At 37.7% G+C, this 23,323-nt stretch overlaps 6 protein-coding genes across 7 annotated transcripts; 4 read left to right on the forward strand and 2 right to left on the reverse strand.

The window, feature by feature from the left end:
- Window positions 1–168: 168 nt before the first annotated feature.
- Window positions 169–1,225, reverse strand: LOC103836425 (40S ribosomal protein S15a). Its single transcript, XM_009112681.3, has 4 exons — window positions 1,135–1,225; window positions 770–924; window positions 526–686; window positions 169–440 (listed from the first exon to the last, which is right to left on the reverse strand). Exons 2-4 carry the CDS (start codon window positions 900–902, stop codon window positions 342–344), a joined length of 393 nt encoding a protein of 130 aa, XP_009110929.1. The 5' UTR covers window positions 903–924; window positions 1,135–1,225; the 3' UTR covers window positions 169–341.
- Window positions 1,226–1,475: 250 nt separating this feature from the next.
- Window positions 1,476–7,345, forward strand: LOC103836679 (dof zinc finger protein DOF1.1). 2 transcript variants are annotated; one of them, XM_009112680.3, is made up of 2 exons: window positions 1,476–5,934; window positions 6,038–7,345. In XM_009112680.3, the coding sequence occupies exons 1-2, from the start codon at window positions 5,932–5,934 to the stop codon at window positions 7,013–7,015; spliced, it is 981 nt and encodes a 326-aa protein (XP_009110928.1). In that variant the 5' UTR covers window positions 1,476–5,931; the 3' UTR covers window positions 7,016–7,345. The 2 variants fall into 2 exon arrangements, with proteins under 2 accessions (XP_009110928.1, XP_009110927.2); XM_009112679.3 differs by having other exon boundaries at window positions 1,476–5,766.
- Window positions 7,346–9,032: 1,687 nt separating this feature from the next.
- On the reverse strand, window positions 9,033–11,556 carry LOC103836423 (probable protein phosphatase 2C 4). Its single transcript, XM_009112678.3, has 4 exons — window positions 10,157–11,556; window positions 9,943–10,056; window positions 9,585–9,849; window positions 9,033–9,488 (listed from the first exon to the last, which is right to left on the reverse strand). The coding sequence occupies exons 1-4, from the start codon at window positions 11,399–11,401 to the stop codon at window positions 9,373–9,375; spliced, it is 1,740 nt and encodes a 579-aa protein (XP_009110926.1). The 5' UTR covers window positions 11,402–11,556; the 3' UTR covers window positions 9,033–9,372.
- A 1,406-nt stretch (window positions 11,557–12,962) lies between these two features.
- On the forward strand, window positions 12,963–15,846 carry LOC103836431 (protein TRM32). Its single transcript, XM_009112684.3, has 4 exons — window positions 12,963–13,832; window positions 14,020–14,168; window positions 14,256–15,161; window positions 15,248–15,846. The coding sequence occupies exons 2-4, from the start codon at window positions 14,039–14,041 to the stop codon at window positions 15,748–15,750; spliced, it is 1,539 nt and encodes a 512-aa protein (XP_009110932.1). The 5' UTR covers window positions 12,963–13,832; window positions 14,020–14,038; the 3' UTR covers window positions 15,751–15,846.
- A 238-nt stretch (window positions 15,847–16,084) lies between these two features.
- Window positions 16,085–20,340, forward strand: LOC103836432 (probable GTP-binding protein OBGM, mitochondrial). The gene is made up of 6 exons (XM_009112685.3): window positions 16,085–16,443; window positions 16,526–16,634; window positions 16,903–16,985; window positions 17,062–17,124; window positions 17,201–19,884; window positions 20,018–20,340. The coding sequence occupies exons 1-5, from the start codon at window positions 16,306–16,308 to the stop codon at window positions 18,269–18,271; spliced, it is 1,464 nt and encodes a 487-aa protein (XP_009110933.2). The 5' UTR covers window positions 16,085–16,305; the 3' UTR covers window positions 18,272–19,884; window positions 20,018–20,340.
- Window positions 20,341–22,436: 2,096 nt separating this feature from the next.
- Window positions 22,437–22,844, forward strand: LOC103836434 (RING-H2 finger protein ATL39-like). Its single transcript, XM_009112687.3, has one exon. It carries the CDS (start codon window positions 22,437–22,439, stop codon window positions 22,842–22,844), a length of 408 nt encoding a protein of 135 aa, XP_009110935.1.
- The last annotated feature ends 479 nt before the right edge of the window (window positions 22,845–23,323 follow it).

Raw genomic sequence — 23,323 nt, forward strand, 5'->3', positions numbered from 1 at the left:
AAGAGTTAAGAAAATTGGGAGTATATAAACACTTGCCCAAGTAAAGTGTTCAACAAAAACAACCTTGCTAGGTATAAGCTGAGGTTACAGCACAGACTAAGACTGTCGGTCTTCTTATAGAGTTTGTCATGATCAGTAAAAAGAACTGAGGTAAGCGAAGAGAGTACGTACACAACACATAGGAGGCTTTTTGGATAGAATAATTAAGGATAATGGAAGTACTTAATGTAGTCAAAAACTATCCAACAAAATTACCACAAAAAATTCAAAAGACAGAAAGTTTCAAAGAAAATGATGACAAAAAGTTTAAAATGATGAAGTCTTTCCCCATATAGAGGTTTTCAATAGAAGAAACCGAGGACCTTGCCTCCGACATTCTTTCTCCTGGCTTCTTCATGGTCCATAATCCCAGCTGAAGTAGTCAACACAATGTACCCAAACTGCAATACAAAAGGTTTCAATCTATTAATACCATCCAAAAGGGATTCTATTACATGACATAGCAGCTAAAGAAAAAGACCGAACCTGTCTGGAAGGAAGCAGACGAGCAGTCCAACCTTCAATCTCCTTAACACCAACATCAAAACGAGGGCTGATAACGCCACATTTGTTCAACCTCCCGTTCAACTCCACAACGATTTTTCCGGAGCGATGGTCATCGACATACTCAAACTCACCAATGTAGCCTGCATTTGAGTTGCATAAAACAACCTAAGGCAAATAATCTCTCAAGAGGAAATGTATATAAATAAATAAAACAAAAACATACCGTGCTTCTGCATGACGATGAGGAACTTGATGATGACTTTTGAGGAGGGCCTGATCATGACCTGCCTCTTGCCTCGTTTCTCCGCATTGAACATGCTCTTGAGAGCATCGTTGAGTACACTGATTCTCACCATTTTTTTCTCCTTAAGCTCAAGCCTTATGCACATACAAAAAAATTCAGATCATTAACGATATAAACCTCAGAAATGAACCAAACACATCGAGGAAGCGTTCCAAAAGTTCACTGGAATCATCAATACTAAACCACTCTGATACGGGAATAGCAGATAAACAAAAGCTCAAGAACAACGATCAATTCAATCTGAATGAACGAATATAAGCTACTTGATGTCGAAGCTTTCGTACCTTTTTGAATTGGCAGCTCGAGAGGCACGTCGCTCAGTGCCGGAGAGAAAAGCGAAGAGACGGAGAAGAGAAAGGGGGCTAGGGTTTTCTTTACGGTATTTATACAACAGCGAGAAAGGGATGTTTATGGGCTCCGTCTTGAGCTTCCTTTCGGGCCCAATGGGCTAATATTTTAAAACAAGTTGTTATAGGCCCATATGATCTACAGTTCATTAACGATTTGGGCTTTTAAGAGCTTCTGTTTGAGTCAGCGGTTTTTGTTGATAAAGATTTGTTTCTATTTTTTTTTTTTTTCTGAGAGACGTCCTTGCTTGTTCATCTTCTGAGGATTATTTCTTGATTCTAACTTATAATGTGTTTAACTTATCAAACATGTGATTGGTATGTATGTGGGAGTAGCAACGGTGGGAGTATTCATCATATGGTACACACACGCAGCAGCTTCATGAGAATAGATTTGAGCCAAGACGGTCATATATAGCCTTGTGAGCTATTCACAGCTAGCTCATTGGGGGCAGTGCTCTTCATGGGAAGGCTTCAAAGTCTCTCCTTTCACAGCTGACTCTCAGACTTTCACCTTCGACATAAACCTGTGACATTTGGGCTCCACTTTGTGATACTATACGTGCCGTTCTTAGCTCAGGTGTTCAGGATAGTGCTGCTGAGCTTGAACGAGTGGCTGCTGGTGTTGGCTGTGGGTGATTCTGATAGATGAAGTTTTCAAGTTTGTAGGAAGGTTGACCAGTGGCTACCGCTACTCGCCTCGCGCTCCATCCGCTAAGCAAAAGGCGGAGTAAGAATAAATAATTGAAGCTCATTATTATTGTTGTTAGACTCTAGTTTTAGCTGAAATTCACTTTGTTGCTTAACTCAAATCAGCTTCATTGGTGACTTTTTAATTTCTTCTAAACGAGAATTTTTGGATTGACAAAAAATGGTCTCATTTTGGTTCATGGACATGGGCCAACACATAGCCCGAAACGAAAAAATGAATGTCTCAACCAGCAAAGCTCATTCATTGTTGTGTTTCTATACTTGTTCTCGATGGGTATGTGTCCTTGCGATTATGTGTTGGAATCAATGAAACCGACTTTGTTTGATAAATCATAACCGTCTGAATAGTACAAATGCAACAAAAAGATGTCCATTTAATATCATATTGTTGAAGAGAAATAACACAAAAAGACACTATGATTGTAGTAGTTTCTTTCAAGATTCACTGCCTTCACTCTATATATATGTTCATGGAACTTTTAGCTCTAGTTCGGTTACTCTAGCTGCAATGTGTATATTTATGTATCATGTATTATCATGTATGTATGTGCACGTGTGAGGTATTTTTGTGTGTGTGTGTAGTTTACAGGAACAAAAGATTAAGGAGTAAGCTTTTGCACAGATATAAAAAGCTTGAGAAGGAAGAAAAGCTGATGGGGGACGGTGCAATTAATTGACAAGGAATCAGATTCCCACACCACTAATGTTCTTACTTTTTGTTTCCTGTCCTTATCACTTCTTCCACGTTTTATGTCTATTATTAGTATCAATTATTACCATCAACTAGTAATTAATTAAAACATTAAGATTTGCATTTACTTAACGACCTCAGATACTACAAACCTAAAAACGAATCCTGTAAAACCAGTAACTCATTCTATTTTTATATTATTCAAAACTTAACATCATATTCAAGTTGGGTTGAAGCGTTCGAGTTATATAATTTGGAGGATGATGAATGCATCATTTGACAAAATGATTTTTCTTCAGACTCATAAGGATGAAACATCAAAACAAAGCTCAAAGTGAACAAATGGTTCACACACACAATATTTACATGAACTCTAAATATAGTACGTGGTAACCCGTAACCACATATTGACACACACACATATATAAACAAACGAGAGAGACTCTTGAATATTTTTCCAATATGTTATTGTTAATTTTCATTATGGGTAAACTAAACATTTATGATGAGAAAAATTACAATAACATTTTAAATGGCATTTAATTTGAAGGCAAAACTCTATGAAACAACAAAGTATAATGAAATGGATGGCTTATATAGTTTTATATGTAGAATTGGCATATTATTATGTTATCTAGTTTTCTTTTTCATAAAGTAGAAAACCAGAGATTCTTAGACCATATATATATCAGTGATATCATATCACACAATTAACTTTACACGAAATACATTTTCCGAGGAAATTGCGCAAAGGTAACTTAATCTCAAACGAGCATTTATCAAATTTAAAGGGTGAAAGAAGGCGAAGAATAATGATAAGAGTATACATAATGGTTTGGTACATGTAAAGGTGGTCGTGATGGATTCATGCATGAACGTCCTTTTATCATTTTTTCGTTTATTGACAAAACAAAACTTATTCGCGGTGGAGAGTTTTGCCCCACTCGAAGCAGTGTGTTATAATAATGCTGCAAGTAGGCTATCTTTGACGGCCCCTTTCTGAAAAAGTGGTTGCGCAATTTATAAACGAAACGAGTAATGACGTCAAAGAAAAACAAAACGAGTGATCAATGAAGAGATAAGAGAAAGATTAAAAAGAGAAAAAGGGAAAGAGTAGAGAAAATACAGAGAGACAAACTGCAAAATGTAAAGCTATTTTAACAAGTAGTACGTTTTGTTACATAATACTTTGGCCTATAAATAAAAGTTGGAGTCGCAAACGAACGACTCTTTTCACTTTGAAATAAAATTTCTTTATCAACTACAAGACCCGTAAAAAAAAAAAAAAACTAGGGAAATTAGGTGATATAACCAAACAAAAACCCATAATTCATTATATAACCAAAATCACACCCTCTCTCCTCTTTTCTCTTCCTATCTCTCTCTAACCTCTTTCTACAAAATTATTTTTTTTTTTTTTTGGTTATATCACAAATAAGCCCAAAAAACTACAACACCCGTGTGTTGTATTTTCTTCTAGTACTTATGTATATGAATTTTTTTCTTTTGTAATGATTGTGTAGTCCTTATACTACTAACTAAACATTCATTAAGTAAATACACTGAAAAACAATAATATAAAAATACATCTAGCTACAATTTACATCGTTTAGTTCATAATGTTGAATTCCTATACTTTACTCATCTAACATTAACATAGATGGAATCGACTTCCGATGACAAAAAAAAAAAAAAAAAAAGATGGAATCGACTTCCTGAAATACCAATCAAAAAAAAAATTTGCCTTATTTTTAAGATGATCCAAATTAATAAATGCAGAAATATTTACACTCCTCGCTGTATAAATAGACAAGATCCCACCAAAAGTGTAATAGAGAATGATGATGATGTGCTTTAGATGTGGCATATGGGGCTTGGCATATAAATTATAGAGATGTCATATATCTTATTTCTCTGGTTAGTTATACATGCACTTAAATTTCCTCAAAAACAAAAAGTCAAGAGATAACTCCCAACTTATTTATTTTTGTAATAAACTAACAATTTTAGTTCCAAATAGACCTTGAAAATTCCACAAAACTTAGGTTATGAGAGATCATATATCATTCTTTTTAAGATTGTTTATACGAATTTAAGAGCTCGTCCTAAACCTATAATTTTTGTTTTTGGAATTTTAGAATTCGGGTGATGATTTTTGAAAAATAAGAAGAAAATATTGTATTTTTACTGGAAAAGAAGCAAAAAAATTGGAACGTTTTTTTAAAGGGCATTTTTTTTTTTGGGATTCTTCTTGAACCTTGATAGATGTTCGATGATATTCATTTAATTTTGACAATGATAATTACCCTTCTCTGTATAAACAGCTTATTTTCAAGAGGGGCATTTAGTTGGCAAAGCAGGCTTTTGGCCTTGCATCGCTTGATGTAACCACAAAACTCTTATATGAATTTAATGAATATGCGTTCCAAAAAAAAAAAAGAACATATGCTTTTACTTGTCTGCAAAACATTGTATGACTCTTTTATTTATGAATCAAAACCTTTGACCCAAAAAAAGAAGAACATATGCTTTTACTTGTCTACAAAATTGAATTAGTTTTCCAAGCAATACTCTATAATTTGGCTTCACTAGTTAAAAGCTCAAACTACTAGGTTTCAACATGTCTAATTCGATTTATCTCTACCGAGGAGAAAATAGTTGGATAATCTTTTCATGCAACTTTTTGGTATATAATTTCAAAAAATTTCTTCCCTATATTTATATTTATTCCAGACTCCAGAGACGTCTGGGAGAGGAGCCTTATAGGCGAAGAAATGTCACCACTCAAACCCTAAAAAGTTGAATCACATATAAAAATTACAAAGATGATTATAGACGCGTAGACGCAGGATATGGGAATGGGAATTATACAAATGTATATAATCATAAAAAGGACCGAAACTCCTTTTCTTTTTCTCGTTAAAAAAAGCATTTCCTTCTCTTTATTTTGTCTTTGTTCTCCTTCTCTCTTCTCACTATCCTCTTTGATTCTGTGCTCTCTTCACGTTTCTCTTTGGTCGTCTGGTTTCCTATCTTTCGTTTTGCCCTTTTATTTTTTTTTGATTCCCCACCAAGTTTCCCCTAAAAATCCATCAAACTTTATTAAAGAAGGAAGAAATAATAAAGGGTATAGAAGAACAATGGTTTTCTCATCCAATTGGTCACAGGTTTCACTTCTTTGATCTTCCATTACTAATGTTTTCTCTTAAATTCTTCATTGATATATTTTAATTTGATTCGTCTTAGAAATATTTGATTCATTTCCAAAAGATATTCTTATTCTCATCTTCTTTTCTGTAACCCGCTTTGCTTAAAATTCAACATCTATATATATGGTATTTCTTGCTTTTCAAATACAACAATGATACCAGTGTTGAATTGAGTTTTCTCGGTTCTTTTTTTTTTTTCATTTCATAGATTTTTTTTTCTTTTTTTCAGCCTACGAATTCAAACCATCATCAGCATCAGCTTCACGAGAATGGAAGTTTAGTGAGCGGCCACGGACTACTTTCTCAACAACTTCCACCTTGCCCACCAAACCCTAACCCTAACAACCACTATGCTGCTGTCGCCAGTGGTCTTCCGGCGAGGCTTGGTGGATCCATGGCTGAGAGAGCGAGGCAGGCCAAAGCTCCTCCACCTGAGGGGGCCCTAAAGTGTCCTCGATGCGACTCCATCAACACTAAGTTTTGTTACTACAACAATTACAACCTTACTCAGCCTCGTTACTTCTGCAAGGCTTGCCGCCGCTACTGGACACGTGGCGGCGCCCTGAGGAACGTCCCCGTGGGTGGTGGCTGCCGGAAGAATAGCAAAAAGGGTAAAAATGGCAACTCAAAATCTTCATCTTCGTCGTCCAAACAGTCTTCTTCCACGGTCAACGATCCAAGTTCCAACTCAGGACAGCTAAGGACAAACTATCAGTTCCCGTTTTTACCAACTCTTCACAATCTCACTCAACTAGAAGGTATCGGATTGAATTTAACTGCCGCTAATGGCAACAACCAAGGCCACCAGATTGGTTCTAGTTTGATGAACGATCTAGGGTTTCTTCATGTCGGAAATGGACGAAACATAGCAGCTCCGATTAGTGGAAACATTCATGACAACAACAATAACGGTGCAAGCAGCCTAATGAGCCACTTCAATCTCTTCGATCCAACGACGGGGCTACACGCTTTCCAGAACGGTGGAAATATCGTAAACAACGTCGGAATATCTTTTTCCTCTACGTCCATGGTTGATTCTAGGGCTTACCAGGCCGCTCCAGTGAAGATGGAAGAACAACCCGGTTTGGTTAACTTGTCTAGACCGGTCTCCGGTTTGACGTCTCCCGGGAACCAAACAAACCAGTACCTTTGGAACAGTTCAGATTTCTCGGGTCCTTCTTCTAACGATCACCACCAACTCTTGTGAGATTTAGTGTATCTGTTGGATCGTTAATATTAATGTATGTTACGACGAAACGGTCATGATCAAATGCATGCAGAGTACGTGTGTGGGACAGTGATGGTGGAGACGTATTCTGATACAACTAAAAGGTATCTTAATCAGAGTTTGTGGTTCTTCAACTTAAGATCGATATTTATGTATAATCAGGTGAGTCATTTGTTTTCTATTATGTGGTTTCATGGTAAGTCTGAAGTTGCTATGTCTCTCAACGAATTCGTGTCGAGTGTGTAACAGTCCACTTTGTATACGTTTTTAAACTAAATCTCATGGAATATATAATGGTTTCAGCTATTATCATGTTATACTCGATTTCCGTTTATGGCTATATATAGTATATAGGTTTGCCTGATCCCAAAGCGAGTAGTGAACATTACTATAATGATTTATCGTTTATTGATTATAATTAAGAAAGTCATATAATAATACAGTAAAAGCTAAGGATAATTCATAAAAGTTAAAAAAGAAAAAAGGTTGCTGACAAAGGAACTTGATCATGCAAATCTGTGCTCTCTGGATGCTACGTTGTAAAACTTCCGGAATACTCTTTTTCTCATATTTTTAGGAGCTTCCTTTTCTTTTACAGTCTTCTTGTACGAATCTGTGTGTCAGACTGTCTTGTGTGGGTGCATGATCCTCTATAGATATTCGTTAACCAAATATATGTAAACATGTATATTTCTGCATGGATTAAAAGCATACTAACGTTAACGTATAGTTTTCTTAATATATACTGTTAAGCAAAAAGTATAATATCCATATCTCCAGATTCCAACGTTGTTATACACATACAACAGACTCAAGGTGAGACCAACCTAGTTCGTAGATTCTATAATTTTTTATTGTTCTATAAAGGTTAGTAACTATGAGTTGCATTTTATTTGACTAGTCCTAGTTTTTTTTTTGAACAAAACTACTTATAGTTGGTTTACTGTAATCTGTCTCGGATCACAGCGAGTCAAATGTGACAAGCTTGGCGTCTAGTTTACTATGGATATTGCATTTGAACAAAAATATCTTCAACTTAGTAGCTAGTATATATGCAACGAAAACAATAATTTACCAATGATACGAGATATGAAACGATAAGAAAAATGTGGAGAAAACGTTAAACAAAGATTGACACGGAAAACAATGCGTGCTGATATTTTTATGTCCTGAGCATGACCCCCCAACTTTTATGATAGTCCCACTTAACGGTAGGGTTAAATCATTTGAAATGCTTTTTTGACTCTACCCTTTTTATTGTACCGAAGACTTGTTTCCCTAAATTTAAATGTGCGTATCCAATAACTAGTGTGTATTTTAATTGAATTGAAACACTGTTCCTTTTGTATATCTACTTTGTATGATAATTATGCAGTAGGAGAACCAAAAACAAAACCAAATAGTTAGTACAGAGACAAACGCTAACCTGACCGATGCATGGGAACACGCGGTCAATGAATTTTGTGGGACGTTAATTGATTGTTGATGTTGACCCAATGCCACTGAAATGGACTGTTTCTTTCTCCTACAAACAAAACGAACTGTAGTAGTCAAACGTCGTTGGAACATCTTTCTTTTATATGCATGGTGTGACTGAACTAATTTAATAACATCAAAATGATAGAAAATTGGTTTTTTTTTTGTCACAAGAAAATTGGTTTCTTTCTCTATTAAAATTAGACGATTTAGTTAAAATTTGTGGTAGCAGTCAAAAAGCCAACCTAAAACTGGACAGCTAGCCAAAGGTAGAAAAGGTTAAAAGTCAAACATTGTGAAATTAAGTGTGGAGACTTGAGATAAGAAAGGAATACAAAAGACATGAATTAAGTTCCATAAACCACTGTGAAATTAAGTGTGGAGACTTGAGAAGTCAAACATTGTGAAATTAAGTGTGGAGACTTGAGATAAGAAAGGAATACAAAAGACATGAATTAAGTTCCATAAACCATAAAATTACAAATTTAATGTAAACTTCCATAAAATGCAAGAAACATTACGTACAAAACAGAGAGAGAAGTGAAATAAATGTTAGGGAAAGTGAGTAACTTCTCTTGAACCCCAAACTGTTACTCAATACATATCTCTCTTCCTAACAATTAACCAACAACCTCTTTCAATTCCTTCATTTACTTTTTTCGTCACATACAGTTAGCAGTTGCAAGAAACTTAACAATTCAAAGAATCAAATCTTAGACCACTAATCTAAGACAACTATAATCTTCTCATCACCTATGAGTTGCCAAAACTTTTCTTCTTTTTATTAACATTATACATCATCATTGAGAGACTACACACCATTCTTCTTTGCGTCTGTAAGCCGAAAGGGACTGGTTTTTTTATACACAAGATTTCCACATTCTTCCTTCTAAAGAGATCACTACTATTGAAACATCATCATGGTACCGTCTCCGTTCTCCTTGTGGTATCTCCAGCAGTTCATGGAAATCCAGACCTACAATTACACAAAAAAAATATCAATTAATACAAGCTGTTTAACCAAAACATAGCTCCGAATAGAAACACAATTTAAGAATCTTCATCATTATACCAGCTTTCTTAGCAGCTCTGAACAAAAGCTCTTGGACAAGGTGCTGGGCTGGATCACCTTCAGGCTGCAATGTGATGAAGAGCTCAACCTCTGAAACCGCTTCTTCGTTTGTGAAGTATTGGTATAGACCATCCGATGATAGTATTAAAAACCGATCCTTGGAGCTTAATCTATGATGGTAGAGAAAGGGTAAGCAGTTGATGTATGGAGACTGCCCTTTGTAATCAATTTGGAACATCTCAAGAAGCGCATTGTTCCATTTAGGCTGCAAAAACAATATAACCAAAATAAATTAGATTGAGATCACGACCACTTAGCCAATCACATGAACCTAAAAATGATGAATAATAATTATTACCTGTTTTAGGAAACCAGCACCAAATGCTCTTGTCACCTTCAAGGAGCCTTTAACCCGTTCATTAGTCACCGCGCTAGCATCATCCGGATGCTCGTTTCTGATTCTTTCAACTTCCTAAAGAACCATAAAGAACATAACACAATCAATACCTCTATGAAACACCAAGATTTAGATGCATTGAGCAACAAATGCATGCCATTGTTTGTTTGCTTACCTCTTCTACGTTTGTGCTGTGATCAAAAGTAAGCTGAGAAGCCGATAAATTTTTTACCAAAGAGGAGTCATGATCTCCCTCACAACCAAGTACAGCTCTACTATCGCCGACATTCATCACATAAACATCTTCACCTTTCATCAGCATCACCAGAACACAAGAACCCATCAAAGCCAGCTCGGGATTCTCCTCCAGCATCTTATCAGCAGTGTCTAGATACGCTTCTTCCGTCTTCCTCAACGCTTCCGACAATGCATGTAGTACATGCTTATGGTCCGTTAACCGATCCGACCTGGACCCGGTTCTACAATTAATTTGTTCCTTTAACCGACGGTCAAGATCTTGCTTTTCTTGATCCCACTCGCATCTCCACCGTCGCTCACAATGATTATGTGGACCGTCCCATAACAACAAGTCTTTGAGCTCCCGGTGAAGCGTAGGATAAAGATGAGAGAGAAGATAATCAGGCGCATCTGGACCGTTGAAACCGTCGTATATGCCCACGAAAAGCCAACCGTGCTCCTCCTCCGAAACGACGACGTGTACTCGATCCTCACCGGCTTTTCCTTGAGCCCACTGAAGACTCTGACTCTCCACCGAAACGCCGTCGTTTAACGTCCCTTCTTTAAGATTCTTCTCTGGCCTGATCGGAGCAACGACCGAGTTTTGCCGTCGAGAAACCGTCCTAGATATTACTCGACGGATAGTCCAAACCAAAGATCTTCTTTTTGACCCGACCCGTAAAGCTAAACCATGAGAGAAGCTACGCTGGAAGTGATGATGATCGGAGCTCGGGTTATCAAGCCCGTTGCCGTCGTCGTCAAGCGAGCCCGACATGAAACCTCTCTCGATGGGACCCGAAAGGAACCCTCTTTCGTTCGGATCACCATCACCGGAGCTTCTGGGGATGGGCTGGAGGGGGATAGAAGGAAACGACGTCGTACTCTCGAACGCGGCTGCTCTGTCGACGTGGCCGTACGGGTCGTAGAGAGAAGTGGAGAGAGGAGTCGCGGCGTTGGCGCTGACGGAGGCGCCGGAGATTGTACGGAACACGGTGGTGGTGGTGTCTTCGAGCTCTGAGTGGTCTTTTGAGGAAGTGGTTAGAGTTTGGTCGGGTCGGACGTAGCAGAAGGAGTGGCCTAGACCTTCGTCTAGAGGATCAGGAAGTTGAAAGGTTATGTCTTTTTGTCGGAAACGTTCTCTGCCTGTGAAACATGTACTCAGTTTTGTCACTCCGTTACCCATCAAGAAAAGTTTAACCTAACAAAGCTCAATTTAAGTTGGAAAATTCAAACTGTTATTACAACTGAAGTTGTTCATTCATGGCAGAGAAGATGTAAGAGAAGCAGAGGAGAAAGAGAGAGAGATAGAGAGTTGACTTCTGTGATAGAGAAAATGATTTTAATATAAGTATCAAGGAGGAATATATATATGAAAATGATACTATTCGGTTTGTCTGAAAATTTTGATAAGGAAAATGAAAGATTTTTTTTGTCAACAGAAGCAGATTAAAAAAAGTCTAACAAAGCAAGAATCGTTGACTAAAGAGTCCGCTTACACGCGCTTGTTCTAGTGGCCGTATGAAGAGAAGTCGATGACGGAGTCTTTCCTCGTGTGTGTAAGCAAAGAAAGATCAAACACGTTATTTTAGTTGAAATTTGTTCCTTTTTGTACGTTTTTTTCTTGATATGATAAATATATATATATTTTTTTTTTTGATATGATATTTTAAATTATATTTGCATAGTAATCTTTTTTAATCTAAAAATTAATCCGAGATTTTCAAAAGTAATTTCACTTCCACACACATAACGTTTCTATACACAAATATAAACGAAAAAGAAATTAAACAGTAAACTGCAAAGGAAAACATGGCGAGTTATTTGAAGATACACGCCTCAGATCGTGCATGGGCTTACACGTGAACTTCCATTGCAAGTAAAATGCACGTATGAAACTTCCTTATTAGTCCGTACAAACTTAGCTGCGGAAAATTAGGAAAGGCTGATTCAGGAAAGTATCTTATGGGCTAAAAGACATTTGTATGCAACAAAACTCTACAAAGTCAAAAGAGCAACAAATTCACATTGCCATCGCCGTTGGATCATCGTGATATCGACGATCAGATGAGCTAAGAGACTACCACGTGTGGAACTACCATTGAGGCGTCGTGTTATTCAATATCTCGTCAACTTGCATATGCATAATTCCTCTGCCCCCACCATTCTCCCTCTCATACGTCATTGATATTAAATTCTTTGCAAGAATTTATAAAAATGTAATCTAATGCCTATTAGTTCATTTTGGTGAGTTTGGTGGCATACTTTGGTTGCGAAAATTGTGAATATTACTATTTTTAATCACGCCTGTCCAACAGAAGTCACTAACGTCGTTTCTCTTTACGTTTTGTTTAAGATTTAATTTGTTAGGAACATACTCAACTTTTTTTTTGCTTTAAGTAAACATCTAAAATTTTTTTTATATGTATCGTTTGGTGGCAACTTGCTAGCGAAATCAACTACCCCAATGGTCAATAACGTTAGTATGCTTCCACCTGAATATTAAGCAGTAGAAGTCTTCTTCTATTCGGTTAAATACGAAAGCGTGACTAGGGTTTTGATTTTCCAGGTCAACCTTGGCTTTCACGTCAATCCTGGCTTACATACATCCGTTACTCAGGATTATTTTAATAATATAAAGTTTATCGCATTTAGACATGCTCATCTGCTAACTAAAAATTCATTCTATTGGGCTGTCCCTATTATTTGTATGAAGTTAGATATACAACATCCTATAAACATTTGACAGGAATTAACAATGTAGGAAAAAGTCTAAGCAGCCAAAAGGATAGCCTACTTCCCATAAAATAGTATTATCTAACAATTTGCCACAAACACTCATCTTACTTGGTTGGTGAGCATACTATACCAGCGCAAGTGGTTTCTATCTTATAAAAATCACAAAATTCTAGAAACTTAAACTACATTCAAACTAGCTAGTCTTATTTTGAATTTTAAACTCTTTGACCAACTAAACTAGTTAAGACTATAAAGTTAATTCTGTAAAACAAACTAATACTTTGCATGTAAAAATCCAATAGTGTTATTTAATATATTTTTTAAACATCATATAAAACAAAGAACGGATATTGTATACTAAATAATTTATTTTAATAAAATAATAATATTGAAAGTTTTGAGAAATTTTTCTTAAGAATAATTAAGATAAGACTGAATTGAAGTACACTTCATAAATATCAACATTTAATTTAACATTTAATAAACTGTTTCTCAACATTGTATATGTTTATGGAGCTTTTAATTAACTAATTAATTGTAAGTTGGAAAATACTAGGAACGTAGAAAATACATGTATTTATTTCTGGTGGCTTGTGAGCGTTATATATATGAAACAGACATTTGACGAATTTCTACCGGTAGACCGGGCCATCCTTGGCAGGTAAAGTTAGAACCACATAGAAGAAAGAAAAGTCTTCACGGTCTTCATCGTTTTCCTTCTTCTTTTTCCAGACACCTTCCGTTGCATCATTTAAAAGCACTCTTCAGTTTTTGTAATGAGTTAAGCAATAACAGTAGCTAATAATCTCTCTGGCCCGAGGCTAGAGCATATTGCTTAGTCTTCTCTCGCAGCCAGCTTCCTTCCTCTTCTTGATCAGGTCAGCTTCTACGACATAAACTCTTTAACTGATTAGTCTGGTTTCTGTGCGGTTTGATTCATTAAAAGGGATCAAGAAAATGTTCTTTGATTTGAGATTTGACGGTTTCAGACAAGCTACTGAGTCTGCTCTGAGTTGTTATGTTTTTTTTTAATACGTCTCTGATGTTATACTCTTGTCTTCACAGGTAACTTAAAGGATTCCAAATGAGGAAACATTTAAAAAGCGAGAAATCAAGTCCAAGACATGGCAAATATAATCACAAATCTGGCTGGTTAGCTGGAATGCTTCATGCTCTTGACTTTCACAATTGGAGAACTAAGAACCGTCCAATCTGTAAGCACATCTTGTAATTTTTTTTTATTACATTCTTGAAGTAATGAAAATAAAATTGTTGAATGATGGGTTACTCTGTTTACATAGGTTGGAAGACCCCAAGAACTCATTCCTTGGTGCGTGAAGCTGATGAACAAGAACCATTTCTTGATTCTAAAAACGAAGATTCAAAGATTCCAAGTTTTGTTGCGGAGGATCCAACGAGACAACTGAAGAAGCTGATGACAACAAAGCAAGTAAACGAGTACGTTGATTTTCTTGAAATCCTGAACAAGGAAGATGTTTTTGTCAAGATACTAAAAGATCCAAACTCGGAGTTTGATAAGCAAGTGCAGATCAAGACTAGTCCAAGAGTTTTACCCAAGTCAGGCTCGTACCCTCTCTCTGGCTCTTCACGTCCCGCTAGAATTGAGCACAAGCAGAATGAGAATTGGTATGCTCCAAAGCAGAACGCTGCCGTTTTGACTTTTAATGTGTCAACAGACGCTTCTGAGGAACACAAACCAATCGTACCTTCTCATGGCTCAGCTGTAATAAATGGATTCAGAAAAATCAAGAAGTTGCTCAAGAACACACTGAAAGACCGAAAGCAAATGAAGAAGAATGAGAAGTGTGTAGCAGTCTCAAAATATGATTCTGCGGAGAGATATTCTCTTCTCTTGGAACAGAGTTTTAGAAGAGCAAGAGGTGGTGACTTGCGTTCCAAGAGTTTAAAAGTTTCACATGAAGCGAAAAAGAGCGGCTTGAGAGATGAGAATAAACCACAATTCTTCAGACGTGTTTCGTCACTGTCCAGCCTTGAAGTTCTTGGTTCATTTCTTACCGAACTTCCCCGAGACAGCTCTGCAAGAAAATCTGTAGACCTAGATACTAACTTGGTACCCAAGAAATCTTTATTGTTATCAGAGACTCTGGTAAGAACAGAGAAGGAAGAAGAAAAAAATGAGGAGCAAGAGGAGAGAAGCCAAGAAGTAGAGACTTTACTCTCACCAGGTACGATCTTGACATAAATAATTCATGCTTTGATGGGAGAAAGATATGAAAATCTCAATTCTAATGCATGCTTGCTTGTTCTACAGGTTTAGGTTTAAATTCTCTAGAAAAAGAAGATGAAGATGTATACTTCTGTTACGTAAAGAAGGTTCTAAAACATTCAGGCTTCCTTGAAAACGAATACAAGGAAGTAAAATGGTACTCAGAGGAACAACCACTGAATCCATCACTGCTCTACGAACTCAACATACAAGAAGAAGAAGAAGTGAACAAAGAGCTTCTCTTTGATTTGGTTAACGAAGCAATCACCGAGACTCGCAACCAATCACACATATATTTCCCTAAAACATTCTCTTTTGCGTATCCAAAGGGGAAACGTTTTCTTGATGAGGTCTGGAGAAGAGTCGAGTGGAGCCTCTTAGGGCTAGGAGCTCAGGGTAGTGATCGTTCATTGGATGATATCGTGGGAAGAGATTTTACAAAGGGTGATGGATGGATGAGTCTTAGAGGTGAATCTGAATGGCTGACTCTTGAGTTAGAAGATCTCATTTTTGATGAACTATTAGATGAAATACTCTGTGCTTATTAGGGATCCTTTATTATTTAGATTTTTTCCCACCTTTTTTAATATACATGTAAATATGGTGAGTGATGCATATTCGAGATTTAATACAGTTTTGTAATACATGAGAAGTGCAAAGTTACTAGGTTACGTTTGAAAAACTAAAATTAGTTTGTTATCCTATCCGAATTATAAAAATATCCAAACAGATTTCGTAAAAGAATATTTTATGTATCAAAGATTATGTCTGAATTCAGACTCGAACAAATAACCCCAATAAGACGAGTTTTCGAGGGTACTTGTTCCAGTCTGAATCAACTAAATACATGTATTTAGTCTTCACTAATCCTATTTGTAATCACTTTTATCTTTCTTATTCATCTTTCAGTTCATAGGCTTTGAAACTCGTCTTATTGGGCCGTATTTGGACAAAGCCCATTACGTTAAACCCTTGGCTTCAGTCTCTGTTTCTTCACTGACCACCACCACGGCGGCAACTCACCGATCAATCAATTCTCCCCCGCTGCTTATCTCACCGTACCTATCTCCGTAGCTCGCCGGAGCTCCATCAAGAAACAAAAAATGACGTGGCTGAGCCGAGCGGTTCCTCTCCGATACTTAATATCCAACCGAAGACTTCAAAAACCGCCATGGATGACATACCCAGCTGCCTTCTACTCAGATTCCACGGAGAAGAAAGGAAAAGTCACGCCTTTGCAGGTCAATTCATCATATACTCACTTCCTCCGCATATAAAGACTCTCTCTTTTGCCTTCTTCTACTGACTTTTTTTGTTGTGCAGGAGACTAGAATGAGAGATAGGTTTACTCTGTACGCACGTGGCGGCGAAGGTGGCAATGGTTGTTCCAGCCTCCGCCGTAGCCGTACTGATCGCTTCGGAAAACCTGATGGTACGGAAACTTACCTCAAATCCGACAACAACATGTTTCATTTTGGGGCCGTACAATTAAAAAAAATATTTTTAAAAAACATTTAGAGGTTTATATGTAATTTTCTTTCAAAAAAATTTGGCTGCTAGATGCTAATGTTTCATATTTTGGGTATTTAGAATTTGAATGTGGATGTGTCTGAAAAATGCCAACACGTTTGGTTCTGAAAAGGTTTAAACTTTTTGATTGTTGAAAGAATGTTAATGTAAGTGGAGGTTGGTTTGACCAGGTGGAAATGGTGGGAGAGGAGGTGATGTGATCTTAGAATGCACACACGCTGTTTGGGACTTCAGCGGATTACAACCTCATGTTGTAAGTTTATGTCCTTGTCTTTTAGGAATGTGTCTGTTGGGAACTTGTCTTAACCTTTTTATGAGTTTTTTTGCAGAAAGGTGGGAAAGCTGGACATGGAACTTCCAAGAACAGGATTGGTAACAGAGGAGAAGACAAGGTTTATTATATACATCACTACTCACTAGTCTTCTTTATCCTTCTTTTTCTCCGGTGCTTATTTTTGTCCCACACAGGTTCTGCAAGTCCCCATTGGGACAGTGATTCATCTACAAGAGGGTGAGCTTCCATCTCAGATCCAAGTCGGCTCTCCCAAGAGTTCGGATCCATGGGACCTTCCTGGCACACTCGTTGATGACCCTGCATCAGATGAAAACTCTGACGTAGATCAAGATTCTTCTGTTGTTTCTGAATCCGAGGAAGAGAGCGTAGCAGCATCAGCATTACATGTAGGCACGGAAGAGGAAACTGATTTTGAAGAAGGACAAGTCAGGTACAACGTCGCGGAACTAACAGAAGAAGGTCAGAGCATAATCATCGCACGCGGCGGCGAAGGAGGTTTAGGTAACGTCTCCGCTACACGTTACTTAAGAGGCACCAAGTTCACTAAAACCTCCACATTGAGAACAATGGAGGGTGACTCTGATGATGAAGATGGTAATGGTAATGGTCAGCGCACGAGTATTAAATGCGGCTCGCTCGGTACAGAGTCTGTCCTGATACTAGAACTTAAAAGCATCGCCGACGTTGGCCTGGTCGGGATGCCAAACGCCGGAAAAAGCACGCTCCTCGGCGCGCTCTCGCGCGCCAAGCCACGTGTAGGCCACTACGCGTTCACGACGCTCCGTCCCAACTTAGGAAACGTGAACTACGATGACTTCTCAGTCACGGTAGCTGACATTCCAGGGCTGATCAAAGGAGCTCATCAGAACAGAGGGCTAGGGCACAACTTCCTCCGCCACATAGAGCGAACCAAAGTGCTGGCTTACGTCGTGGACTTGGCCTCGGGGCTAGACGGCTGCGAAGGTGTGACGCCGTGGCAGCAGCTGAGGGATCTTGTGATGGAGCTTGAGTACCATGAAGAAGGGTTGTCGGATAGGTCGTCTTTGATCGTGGCGAACAAGATTGATGAGGATGGTGCGGACGAGAGGTTGGAGGAGCTTGAGAGGAGGGTGAGAGGAGTGAGGATATTTCCGGTTTGTGCGGTTCTTGAAGAGGGTGTGGATGAGCTGAAAGATGGTTTGAAAATGCTTGTTAACGGTGAGGGATCAGAGAGATTGAAGTTGGAGAACATCTCTGTTGACTAGTTTAGGTTTTGTATCTCTGTTGAGTTATTACTATTTTTTTTGAAATTATAGGCCACATTATTACGTACGTTAATCCAATGCGCCACCATACATATAATATGATCTGGAGTTGCATATGTGATATGAACTTTCACTTTATCCAAATCAATCTTTATATATTTATTTTTTGTCAAGAACAAATTTTATCATAATATTTTGATTAGTTGAAGAACGTAGACAAGTATCCTGGGTCATGGACGATCTAATAAGAGAAATAAAAAGTATTTTATATTTCTGTATTGTCAAAATAAAAGGTATTTTCTCCAGCAAAAAATTACTATGTCAGGAATGTGAAAGAGGCATGATTCATGCCTCTTATTTTGGTCGGCTGCCGTTTACAAATAAAATCGTAATTCTTTGTTGCGTATACGACTTTTTTCTTATTCCCAATAATTTGACGTGCTCCATATATTTTTGATACTGGTCGAACAAATCTAAGATAGTTGAAAAAGAAATCAGTAGACAAGTTGGTGTTATTTAACCTCAATATTTTTTTAAATGTTAATTCTTATTTTTATTTAGATGCTTAACTGCATCAAATGATGTATTTTAGAGGCAAATAAATTTAACAAGTTTAAAAGACAATATTTTAGTTTAAGAAAATATTTATCAGATTCTCACTATAATAATTTAAGGACTTTGATAAAATAAATGAAAACACTACGAATTTGATGACCTTTCTTGGTTGCAATCCTTGTTCGAAACTACGCTAGGCGTAACGCGTTCGGTCGGGTGACGCCTAGCGCCGAATCAATAAATCGGAGAATATACGGGGATTAATCGGGGATTTATTTTAGGGCATTTTTATATTATTTTGAATATATTTAATATATTGCTACAGATTACAAGAGATTCATGGTGGTGTGGTGGTTTAGTGTTGTTTATTAACAACTCCCAACTCTGGTTCGAGGCAAATTCAGTGCGAATTAAATGTATTTTCGAGTTTTCATTTAAAGAGGGGTAATTTCGTCATTTAACAGTTATCTTCTTCCTATAGGGTTTATTTCTCTGCAATTTTAATCACGACGGCTGCTGATTTTTTTTCTCGATCTTCCATCTTCTCCTTGTTTTTTCTTGCTGTTTTAGCACCTATGTCATAGATCTTACGTAGAACATTTGGTTTCTGGGTTAAAAAGAACAAAAACTTGAGATTTATCCTACCATCCGATTTTTTCACCCGATTAGATTGAAATCGCCACGGTCCACAGCCGTTTAACGTTTATCCGCCGCGTTCTCGGACCAAGCCGCCGCGTTTTAGAACAAGGGTTGCAATGCTTAATGCTCTGTGTGGTAGATAACTTCTTCCAAGAGAATTTATTTGATTCTATCCATACACGAAATGACACGTGTGTGGTGGATACAAACACTGAATATTTCTCTCTTTTTTGGCATCTATATTTCTCTTCTTCTATAAATAGTGGCAGTTCCATATGTTCAAACCACAGCAAATAAAAGCATCAAAAGAAGAAGACAAAAAACAAATTTCAAGTTTTAAACCAAAGAGAAGTAAGAGAAGCAATGGCAGGTTCTAACTGTGGATGTGGTTCCGCTTGCAAATGTGGTGACTCTTGCAGGTAAACACTAGAACTTATCTTCTTTACCTTTACATGCATATATATACACGATGTGGTTGCTTAATTAGTCCTTAATTTCCATATCATATTAGTTATCATTTATCAAAATCTCAATCTTTTTTTGTGTGTGAAGTTGCGAGAAGAACTACAACACGGAGTGCGATAACTGCAGCTGTGGATCAAACTGCAGCTGTGGCGACAGCTGCAGCTGTTGAAGGTGTTGTGGTGTAGATCACATGCATGCATGAAAACTGGGGGAAAAGTGTTTATGATGTTAAGAGATATGTGTGTGTTTGAATAAAGGTTTGGCATGATGTTGCCTTGTTGTCTAATAGCTCTCTTAACCTTGACTTTTTCTCTGTATTTGGTGTTTATTGTGTAATGTTTTCATTTGTAACGTAAGAAAAAAAAATATCTATTGACTTTTGTGATTATAAAAATATTAAGATTTGTCTAGGCTTCTTTCTCTCTATATTTAGAAAATATAGGGTTAATTAGATTTATGACCAGATATAGAAATTTTTGAAGTTCGCCCTAGCTCGTCTCTCCCTGCCACGGAAATCGAGGCGCCGTTTCTTCTTAGTTTCGTCGACGCCGGCAGCGACCTAGCTCGCCGGCGTCGTCTTCGTCCGTCTCCCTTGATGCCTCGTTTCAAGTCTGCTTCTCTTTCCATCGCTGCTGCTGTTCCGTTCATCTCTGCCGCGACTGCTGCTCCGTTCATCTCCGACGCGACTGCCGCGTTGTTTGTCTCCACCATTACTGCTACTGTTTCAAATCGTTTGGGTTCAAGCGTGCTCCGGAAGTTCACCGTCTCTTATGCTGTCCGCTTATCTGGGGATTCCCGGAAAGCAATGTCAAGCGGGTCCTCCGCTCCTCGTATTCCTTGCCGCTGCTCCTCCGTTCTGCGTGTTCCTTGGTGCTGTGGCTCCTACTTCTGGTGCGTCAGATCTGTAACTCAAGGCTCTGTGTTCGTAGATCCTCGCCGGAAACCGCCTCCTCTTCCATCCAAACCTTTTCCATTTCATTTCTCCACCGGTGCTGCGAAGACATGTGCTATTGACGAGACCCGCCACTATGGCGAAGTACTTAAGCTATCTCCGACCTGTCCCGCCAGATGTGCTGACTGCTCCGGTTCACCGCCTGATGCTCCCCCGTTCTCAATCGTTGGCCGTTTGGATACCGCCGGCGACTTTCCACAACCGCATACAACCGTTCGTTGGCTTGTCTTTGGGTTGCTAATGATAACTTTTTGGGCCAGGCTCACTATGATTACTGCTGATATTATCAGCTCACGGCTTAGCTCAGGTAAACACAGTTCAGAAATGGACATGGTTTCATTGATTTTGGCTAAGTCGCAAAGGAGTTCCGGTGGATTCATTGGTCCCTTTGAAGTGCGCATAATGATATATCTTTTAGTTATGAAGAGTTTTCCGTTGGATTCATCGGGAACATCTTGGTTGCTTGTTCTACCCTCCTCTCATAAGGAGTGGATCTCATACCTTCTTTCAATGAAAGAATATACTTTCTCGGTTCTATTGCTGAGTTCTGGCTTTAGTTTCTCTACCAGTCTGTTTTCTTGTGTAGCGGTCTCTACGGGACCTGAAGAGGCAACCGAGATTACTTTTGGGTTTCTCGTAGGTGAGAGCTGGCTTTCAACGTCACATTGTGTGACTATCTTTCAGCTGATCGCGAAGGTTTTATCGACGCATTCAAGCTTTTTCTCGAATTCGCTGTCAACTTTTTATGAAGATTTATCTCATTTAGCTTATGTTGTTGTTTATCTTTTTAATCAAAGAGGATGTTTAATTCCCTCTAGTTATTGTACTCATGCAAGTTAATGATTAATGAAAACAAGTTGTGTTCAAAAAAAAAAAAAAATTAGATTTATGACCATGCACAATCATTTCAATGACGATATGGTTAAATACCATGGTTAAGTATAGTTCTTTTTTTCGTATAATTAGTGTTGCATTCCCAATAAATTAGTTATGTGTAAATACGAAATTATAAAGAAATAATGAATTTGAAAACCAAATCAAATATAAGTAGCTAAACCAATTCGAAAACAGAAAAAATGCTAGCAAGATCATCATTGATTATGCCAACTTCATTTGTAGTTAAACAAAAAGAGATTGGGCTAACCATTAGAAAATAGGAATTAAAGACAAGTCCAACATGTACTAGTTTATATCTATAGAAACGATTAACACGTTTTGATGTTGAGACACGAGGAATGGCCTTGTCGGCGCAAGTTCTAAGCCTGATGCAAGAGGATGGTTCTATGGGTAAATCTTATCTGCTTCCTAATATAACCCCAAGTGTTTAAAATAGCCTTAAATATCAAATTTTATGGATAAAGAAACAGATTATCTTCTAGATTAGGATAATTGATAACGTTCGGATTAACCAAAAATTAAACTGCGCATGATATGGATTGAATTGAGTAAATTGTTTATAAAAAATCTGTTTTCATAAGATATATTTATTTATCACGGAAAATCTTCTTTAATCTTCACGGAGGACACAGAACGGATTCTGAACACCATCAAGAAATGGATATAAGTTGTTGCGGCGATTACTCTGATGCTTCCCCGGTGGCGGAAATGGCAACGGAGAGCGAATGGTTCGCGTTGAGGCTTCTATGCGTCGTCTTCTTCTTCTTCAGCTCTGTTTTATTATTGTGTTACTTCCTATACCCGAAACTGCAGAAGGCGGCAGCCGGAGATGAGGAATCCGGTGAGCCGCTTCCACCGGCGATGATACTCGGGAAGATAGGCGGCGGCGGGATCACGACGGATGTTTGCGTGATATGTTTGGAGGAGTTTAGGAGAAACGACGCCGTTAGGGTTTTGGTGACATGCAGGCACGTGTTTCACGTTCAATGTATAGATTCTTGGTGTCTGTATAAGTTGGCATGTCCGGTTTGCAGAGCTCCTTTCCGGTTATTTGGTGAATGGTAATTATTTTAGGACCACCGAAGTTTAGGGTTTATGTTTTGTAAAAATGATGAGAGGTCTAATTTGTAAATATTTACTGTATATAGATAGATGTATTTATTTTTAAAAAAAATTAAAGGACTGATCAGTAAAGTCTAAATAGTAAATACTCACAGGCACAACGATGAAGACGAAACAAACAAATGAAAACACAACATATATATCAATATCATATATATATATATATATATATATATATATATATATATATATATTTGAGTGATTTGACCCTGTTTATAATAACTCGATATATAGCTTGGTTTGGTTGTATTGTATATCTAATCTTGTGCTTTGAGAAATTTTCTCCAGCTTTATAACAATATAGTTTAAGATTTCAATAGTGATTGGGAGTGGTGGAACCATATAGTCTCTTAAAAATATGACAAACTATTTTCTACCACCAAGTTGGGTTCGATAGCTTTCAATAAATTACTCGTTCCATC

Source organism: Brassica rapa, chromosome A08 (assembly GCF_000309985.2).
Source record: "Brassica rapa cultivar Chiifu-401-42 chromosome A08, CAAS_Brap_v3.01, whole genome shotgun sequence".
Lineage (NCBI taxonomy): Eukaryota > Viridiplantae > Streptophyta > Magnoliopsida > Brassicales > Brassicaceae > Brassica > Brassica rapa.

Coding starts and splice junctions, on each gene's coding strand:
- LOC103836425 (XM_009112681.3), bottom strand. CDS start 902: ATGGTGAGAATCAGTGTACTCAACGATGCTCTCAAGAGCATGTTCAAT. Junction 687..769: donor CATCGTCATGCAGAAGCACG/GTATGTTTTTGT, acceptor ACTCAAATGCAG/GCTACATTGGTGAGTTTGAG. Junction 441..525: donor GTCTGCTTCCTTCCAGACAG/GTTCGGTCTTTT, acceptor TTTGTATTGCAG/TTTGGGTACATTGTGTTGAC.
- LOC103836679 (XM_009112679.3), top strand. CDS start 5,452: ATGGGAATGGGAATTATACAAATGTATATAATCATAAAAAGGACCGAA. Junction 5,767..6,037: donor TCTCATCCAATTGGTCACAG/GTTTCACTTCTT, acceptor TCTTTTTTTCAG/CCTACGAATTCAAACCATCA.
- LOC103836423 (XM_009112678.3), bottom strand. CDS start 11,401: ATGGGTAACGGAGTGACAAAACTGAGTACATGTTTCACAGGCAGAGAA. Junction 10,057..10,156: donor ACAGCACAAACGTAGAAGAG/GTAAGCAAACAA, acceptor ATGGTTCTTTAG/GAAGTTGAAAGAATCAGAAA. Junction 9,489..9,584: donor CAGAGCTGCTAAGAAAGCTG/GTATAATGATGA, acceptor GTGTAATTGTAG/GTCTGGATTTCCATGAACTG.
- LOC103836431 (XM_009112684.3), top strand. CDS start 14,039: ATGAGGAAACATTTAAAAAGCGAGAAATCAAGTCCAAGACATGGCAAA. Junction 14,169..14,255: donor AACTAAGAACCGTCCAATCT/GTAAGCACATCT, acceptor CTGTTTACATAG/GTTGGAAGACCCCAAGAACT. Junction 15,162..15,247: donor AGAGACTTTACTCTCACCAG/GTACGATCTTGA, acceptor CTTGTTCTACAG/GTTTAGGTTTAAATTCTCTA.
- LOC103836432 (XM_009112685.3), top strand. CDS start 16,306: ATGACGTGGCTGAGCCGAGCGGTTCCTCTCCGATACTTAATATCCAAC. Junction 16,635..16,902: donor TCGCTTCGGAAAACCTGATG/GTACGGAAACTT, acceptor TGGTTTGACCAG/GTGGAAATGGTGGGAGAGGA. Junction 17,125..17,200: donor GTAACAGAGGAGAAGACAAG/GTTTATTATATA, acceptor TGTCCCACACAG/GTTCTGCAAGTCCCCATTGG.
- LOC103836434 (XM_009112687.3), top strand. CDS start 22,437: ATGGATATAAGTTGTTGCGGCGATTACTCTGATGCTTCCCCGGTGGCG.